Source organism: Galeopterus variegatus, unplaced genomic scaffold, assembly GCF_000696425.1.
Source record: "Galeopterus variegatus unplaced genomic scaffold, G_variegatus-3.0.2 Scaffold8433, whole genome shotgun sequence".
Classification (NCBI taxonomy): Eukaryota; Metazoa; Chordata; class Mammalia; order Dermoptera; family Cynocephalidae; genus Galeopterus; species Galeopterus variegatus.
In genome coordinates this window covers 32,189-39,441 of record NW_007734544.1, presented here as the reverse complement: position 1 = coordinate 39,441, position 7,253 = coordinate 32,189, and the positions used below count along the sequence as shown (strand labels likewise).

At 51.2% G+C, this 7,253-nt stretch overlaps 1 protein-coding gene across 1 annotated transcript in view; it reads left to right on the top strand.

The window, feature by feature from the left end:
- The window catches only part of TSPAN15 (tetraspanin 15), a 69,611-nt gene that overhangs the window by 43,820 nt on the left and 18,538 nt on the right, over positions 1-7,253 (top strand). The window contains exons 3-4 of the mRNA XM_008592885.1: positions 2,695-2,880; positions 4,684-4,758. Coding sequence (XP_008591107.1) covers positions 2,695-2,880; positions 4,684-4,758 — 261 coding nt within the window. The remainder of the gene's footprint in view (positions 1-2,694; positions 2,881-4,683; positions 4,759-7,253) is intronic.

The following is a 7,253-nucleotide window of genomic DNA, read 5'->3' as shown; positions in this document are numbered from 1 at the left end:
TCCTTGAATATTTCGTTCATTCCGTGCCTGGGCTCTGAAGACTTCAGTGCTCTGTGGGGTTCTTGTTTACCCATGATCCTCATCTTGGAGCTGGAGGGTCCGTGGACTCTTTGTCTCGTTCAGGGTTAGGGTTTAGCGAGCGATTCCTTACAGGCAGAGTAATTCAGGAGGGGGCATCTGGCCTTGTAAAGGCTGCTCACCGTGTTCTTAGAGGGGCCATGAGGTCAGGCCGGTCTTGAACAATGATTTCACCATGTTCTGGGTTTTGGAGCGTGACTGGCCAGATAGCCTCTGGTTAATCTTTCTCTATCAAATGTGGGTTTTTCCTGTGATCATTTTCCTGTAGAGGGGTGTGTGTGCATGCGTGTGCACACGTGCGCATATGTATCCTGCCTTATAAATTTAAAAATTTACCCAAGTGGGAAATTTGGTTGATGTCACATCACTCACGATTTTCCTGATATGGTCAACTTGTTAATAAGTGGCCAATGGCAGAGTTTGTTAAAATGCCTTTAGCCCCTCCTGGCCCACGTGTACTGGAAAGGCATTCCTCCTCGACCCGGGGAATGGAGCTCAGTAATTCGATTGCCTTTTCAAACCAAGGGGAATGGCACTTAGCCTTGAAATACAGCAGCATGCTGGGCCCAGGTGAGATGGCTTCCTGGTAATCTGTTGTGCGGTGTTTCTGTGTAAGCTCAGTCTGTCTGTTCGACAACCAAGGGGAATGGCACTTAGCCTTGAAATACAGCAGCATGCTGGGCCCAGGTGAGATGGCCTCCTGGTAATCTGTTGTGCGGTGTTTCTGTGTAAGCTCAGTCTGTCTGTTCGACTTTTGGCATCCCCGTCACTGTGAAAGTTTAGGAGGAAGCAGGCACTTTACTCAGGACAGTCTTGGCATTCTTTGGAAGGAGGTCTGGGGGGCTACTGTGAGGACACGATGATCAGTAAAGAGCCCCATGATAGTCATTTTAAGGCTGGAGTAGACAGTAGGTAACAGGAGGGGCGGCCTCCGGGGTGTTGTGGGTGTTGGCTCTAGTACAGCCGTGTTCTGCCAACACCTTGTCTGCGTTTCCGCTCACTTCCTCTACGCTGACCTTAGCTGACAGCACCACGGCTTCCAGTTACTTTCCCGTGCTGCCTTTGGCTGAATGGAGAAATCTAGTTATCTCATGACTTTTCCCTGCCCCCAGGCATGTGTGTCCCAGAGAGTCAGAATCTTGGATAGTCAGGAGACTGGGTACACAGCATCGGACTCGGCTTCCCACGGGGGTCTGCTGGGAAGCCCAGCTGTCCTTCCTCCAACACACATCGATCGTAAATGTCAGTTGTACTTGCTCAGTGTCAGGACTGTCTGGGTGCTGGGGGTGCCCAAAACAGTCGGAAAATCCTTCCCGCATGGAGCTTATGTTCTGGTGGGGAAGATAAACAATGAAAAGATTAAAGAAATAATGTAGTGTGTTTAATACTGGTAAGTGCAAAGGAGAAAAATAAAATAGGAAAAGGGGATCAGGAGTTTCGGGGGAGGGACTTCCCATTTTTAAATAAGGTGGCCCCGAAAGGCCTCACTGAGCAGGTGCCAATTGAGCAAAGACAAGAAGGAGGTAGGGGAGTGAGCCACGTGGCTGTCAGGAGTAAGAGCATTCTGGGCAGTAGGAGCAGCCTGTGCAAAGGCCCTGGGGTAAGCATACTTGGTGTGTTTGATGAGCAGTAAGGAGCCTAGTGTTTATAGTGTTCCCACTGTTGGAAAGATAGTAATGAGGGATTCTACTTAAATATCCTTTCAGGATTCCTCCTGCTCCAACTTTGGCCTTCCCTGTTGTCATCCTGAAAGTAAATTCCCTGTTTATGGTACTGTGTGAAATGTCCATCTTACCTTGGGTGACCTCCTTTAGGTGACCTGCCTGTTGAATACACATCACAATGGCCCCAAGCTTTCAGATTTGTAGCGTTTCCACCTCATTTTCTTGCTAAAACCTTGCAAAAAGCCATGGGGGTGAGCAGGGCAGAAACGAATGCCTTCTTACCCATTCTTCAGATAAGAATACAGACTGATATAGTCAAATGCCTGTCCAAGGCCCAGGGTTAGCAGGTGGCAGAGCTGGAAGGTGAACTTGTGTTCTCTGACCCTCGTTCCAGTGGCTTTTCCCCAGACTCACTAGTATTCTCTTCTAAAGTGGCATCTCCAAATAGGGCCTGTATTAGTTTGCTAGGGCTGCTGTCCACAGACTGGGTGGTTTAAACAACAGACATTTGTTTTCTCCCAGTTCTGGAGGTTACGAGTTTTGGATCAAGTTTGGCAGGGTTGGTTTCCTCTGAGGCCTCTCTCCTTGGCTTGTAGATGGCCGTCTTCTCCCTGTGTCTTCATGTGCTCTTCCCTCTGTATGTGTCTGTGTCCTAATCTCTTCTTATAAGGACACCAGTCCTGTTGGATTAGGGCCACCCTAATGACCTCATTTGAACATTACCTCTTTAAAGGCCCTACCTCCAAATATAGTCACATTCTGAGGTACTGGGAGTTAGGACTTCAACAGAGGAATTTTGGGGGAATAATTCAGCCCAGAACAGGGTCCCTCTTGTGCCACCTAGGGCGAGCCTCACCAATGGCAGATGCAACAGCCCCCGGATAAACTCTTCTTAGGAAAATCAAGTGACCACAGTCCGTCTCCCCCCTCACTCCCTGCTTTCTCACTGCAGCTGATTGGGGCCCTGGTCTTGTCCGTGGGGATCTATGCAGAGGTTGAGCGGCAGAAATACAAAACCCTCGAAAGTGCCTTTCTGGCCCCAGCCATCATCCTCATCCTCCTGGGGGTCGTCATGTTCATCGTCTCCTTCATTGGTGTGCTGGCTTCCCTGCGTGACAACCTGTGCCTTCTCCAAGTGGTGAGTCAGCCCCTCCTATTCCTCAGGGGGGCGGTGGGGGGAAGTCCTTGGAGTCCCCAAGAGAGCTGGGGAGACTGCTCCTGGGCCCCTGGGCAGCTCAGTTTCTTCAGTCCTTGCCTCAAACTAGCTCCTGCAGAGGGTTTCCTAGACCAGGCCATCTGACCATGTTGGCCCAGGAGTGCCGAGGCCACCTTCAGTTCCGCATATAAAAACTGATTTGAATACATTCTTACTTGCTTAAATTCTGTGTTCTTCTGGACCCTAAGTTGCAAGGAGAAACCATGCTCAAACAAGAGCAAGCAAAGACAAAAATGGAGGTGGTGGTGAGTCATTAGCTCATGTAACAAGCAAACCCATACTGGGTCCAGGGGTTCAGATGGCACCATAGGGCAAGTTGGGCAATCTTTCTTGCCACCTCCTAGCTGGGATTGCTCCCACCCAGCATTGTCCTCAGGCTCCCTTTGCCGCGGTCACTGGCAGCCTCAGGCCCACTGAGTCCTGCAGCTCTGAATCCCGGGAAATCTTTCCTGGTAACTCTGGCCACTGTCCCAGGACTATAGTCGGCCTGGCTTGGGCCATGTGCCCATCCTGGACTCGGGGTAGAGTTAGTCCTGCAGCTCTGAATCCCGGGAAATCTTTCCTGGTAACTCTGGCCACTGTCCCAGGACTATGGTCGGCCTGGCTTGGGCCATGTGCCCATCCTGGACTCGGGGTAGAGTCAACCCTACCTGCATCCCCTTACTATGGGGTGAGGGGTGACCCCCCAAAGTGGGGTACCGGGTTGGCAGATCTGTTCACTCTGTACTCACATGTGGGTCTTGACCTCGTTGCCTCCCCTCACAGAGGGAACACCTGTAAGCCAGTTTTCTGTCGATAATAACAGAATAGCCCAAACTGGGTAGTTTATAAAGAAATGAAATTTGTTTCTTATATTTTTGGAGCTGGGAAGTGCAAGGTGCCAGGGGCGCATCTGATGAGGGCCTTCATTGGGGTGGGGATTCTGCAGAGTCCTGTCACATGGTGTAGGGGGAGAGTGTTTTCACAAGCTTTTGTCCTCTCCTTATGAAGCCTCTGGTCTACTCCCTGATAAACCCATTAAACCATTAACTCATTAATCTATGAATGGATTCATCCATTCATGAGGGCGTAGTTCTCTTGATCCAATCACCTCTTAAAGGCTCCACCTTTCAAATACCATGTTGAGGATTAAGTTCCAGCATGAGCTTTGGAGGGGACAAACACTCAACCTGTAGCAAGCCCCTGTAAGCCAGGTCTTGGTGCTGCCTCAGGCCAGAACTTGCTGGAATCAGTTTGGACAATGCCTGTTCTCTGATAAAGGGCAGAGGTGGCGTGCATATCCTCTAAGCTTCAGGCATCCCCCCTCATCCTTTCTGGGGGGTCTAGGAAGCCAGTTCTGAGGGGCTGTCTCGGGGGAGCTGGAAACACCACCCCAGCCCACCCATCAAGCCAGGCCTGTCCCCTGTGGCTTAGCTGGAACAAGGCCCAGCTCTCCTTGTTGTGGGGGAGGGGCATGCTTTTCTACCTACATCTTGTTGAGGACCCCTGGGACACATGACACATGAACTGGCTGGGACAGCTGAGTCACTCTTCCTGTCTGTCTCCAGAGATGGGCTTTCCTGGGCGTGACTGACTGTCCACGTCCTGTGTTCTCACAGGAGGAAGGGGCGAAAGGCCTAGGAGCTGCTATGTACTCCCCCAGAGACAATTCTCCTCACTGATCTCGGAGCAGATGACACATCCCCTGCTCCCCCTCCAGGTGAATCTCTGAATCTTGTTTTCTAGTTTATGTACATCCTTGGAATCTGCCTCATAATGGAGCTCACTGGTGGTGTGGTGGCCTTGATCTTCAGGAACCAGGTACGCCCGTGGATTCATTTATCAGCCATGTGTGTACTGAGTGCCCCGTGTGCGCCCTGGCCTGTAAAGTGGAGTGCTGCAGTGAGCAGGGTGGATGACTGCAGGGAGCTTCCCTTCTGCTGGGGGAGACAGGCACTGCACGAGTAAACCAGTGAAGGAGAAAACGAAGCAGGGTAGCATGAGAGTGCTGGGCTGAGGGTGGGAAGACAGTCTTGAAAAGATGAAACGGAGCCAACCGGGTGAGGCTCGGAGGGAACAGAGAGAGTCTAGGCAGAGGGAGTCCTCAGCAAAAATGAGCTTGACAGGACTGCAGGGAGCTTCCCTTCTGCTGGGGGAGACAGGCACTGCACGAGTAAACCAGTGAAGGAGAAAACGAAGCAGGGTAGCATGACAGTGCTGGGCTGAGGGTGGGAAGACAGTCTTGAAAAGATGAAACGGAGCCAACCGGGTGAGGCTCGGAGGGAACAAAGGTCTAGGCAGAGGGAGTCCTCAGCAAAAATGAGCTTGACAGGTTTTTGTAGAACAGTGTGAAGACACTTGGCTGAAGGGGTGAGTGGTGGGGAGACGAGTGGAAGGCACAGTTGGAAGGGCCAGCTGGGGTGGACCAGGTGGGTCCTGCTAGGCCATGGTTTAGGAGCCTGAAATTTTTCTAAAGGCAATAGAAGCCTTTGGGGAGTTTTATGCAGGGAAGAGATGTGATCTGATTTATATTTTACTTGGGCTGCTGAGTGGAGAATGGACAGTAGTGAGGCAAGGGTGGACACGGGGAATCTGGCTGGGAGGCTCTGGAGGTCTTCCAGGGAAGAGGAGACAATGGCTTGGACTGAGTTGAGGCAGTGGGCCTTAGCCGAAATGGTGGGAATTTAGTGTATTTTGGAGGCAGCGCCAATAGGACCGTTGTGCTGGGTATAGAAATGAGGCAAGAGCTGGTTGAGAGAGTCATGCATGGCATCTTGGCCCAGCAGGGTTTTCAGAACCAAGGCCCTGAAGAGCTGGAAGGTCCTCAGGGTTCCTATCTCCCGTTCCTTCACTGCAGGCTGTGTGCGTCATACTAGCTGTGTGGTTTGGGCAAGTCACTTGGCCTCTTGCATCCTTAGGGGATCATGATTCCTTACTTACGGAGTTTGGCGTGTGGATCTGATGAGAGAATGTGTGCGAAGAACCTGGCCTGGTTCTGCACACAGTGGACCGTCGTAGCTCCTTTTGCTCAAAGTCCCACAACAAGCTAGTGGTGGAATGGGGCTGACTTACAATCCAGGGCTCTGTCTTTTCTCCCATAATCTTCTTCCTCTGTCTTCATTGGCTTCAGTGCTGTAGGTGGGGCTTGAGGAGCAGGGCATGTTTGTAGGAGCCCAGCCTTCTCTGCACTCCCTGGCCTCCGCACCCCAGATAGCTTGGTTCCTGGTGCTCTTGGGCAGTCGCTGTTGGGATGGTGTTCCAGGGCTGCAGCCAAATTATCTTTCATGTCAGAAGTTGAGCCCAAGGCAGTAGTCTCTGTCCCAGACCTTTGGTTGTACAGAGCTCTCAAATGTGTGCTGACCTCTGCCAAACTCTTCATGGATGTGGCTGGTATTTTAGCCCAGGTGGGAGCAGGGACCACACCTGGTCTGCATAGGCTTCCTGCCATGGGGCTTAACCTCAGGCATGACTGCACTCCTGGAACCTGGAGGTCTTCTTCCTGTTTTATGAGCCCCAGGAGAGGGGAGAGGAGGGAAGATTCCCACCATGTCAATGGAGTCATCAAGGCACAGAGAGGTTAAGAAACCCTCCCAAGAACACACAGCAAGGCAGAGGCAGCTCAGGGATGCTTCCCAACCCAGTCTTGCTACCTGCTCCTCCCTTTTCCTCTTTTCTACTTTTCAGATCATCTGCTCTGGGCTGGCTCACTTTGCAGCAGCCTTGGGGAGAGAGATGTCCATTCTGTTTGCCCATGGGGATGCTTTTCTATGCAGCCAGCAGGGCTCCCGTGGCTCACAGCTTTCCAGGGTTTATGAGTTAGTGCTTTCCTGGCTGCAGCCCAGGCCCAGTTCATGGTCAGCAGCATCCACAGCCTTAATAGGCAATCCTCCCCTAAGTGAGCAGAGCTCTAGTTTCCAGCGTAGTGTACAAAGGTGGTCTGATTTGTCATTTTCTGGTGTCCTGTAGGTCAATGAGGGCCATGACATCACTCCCGCAGAATTAGAAATCATAGAGAAAAGAAAGGACAGAAAATTAAGTCACAGAAGGGCTTCTTCAAAAATAGAAAACTTTTTTTAAAGTTCTACCTAGTGTCATGATATCAACATCTAGAGACCTCAGTGATGAGACCAAATTTTTTCTTAAATCACATAAATATCTAAACTATTTTTTTTGTTTTTTTTTTTTTTTTTCCTTTTTGTCTTTTTTCGTGTCCGGCAACTGATCGCAACCCTCAGTGTTGTGCCCGTACCGGACTGGGACCGGCAACGGAATCGCAACCCTCGGTGCTGTGCCCGCCCCTCGCTCAGCCAGTGAGC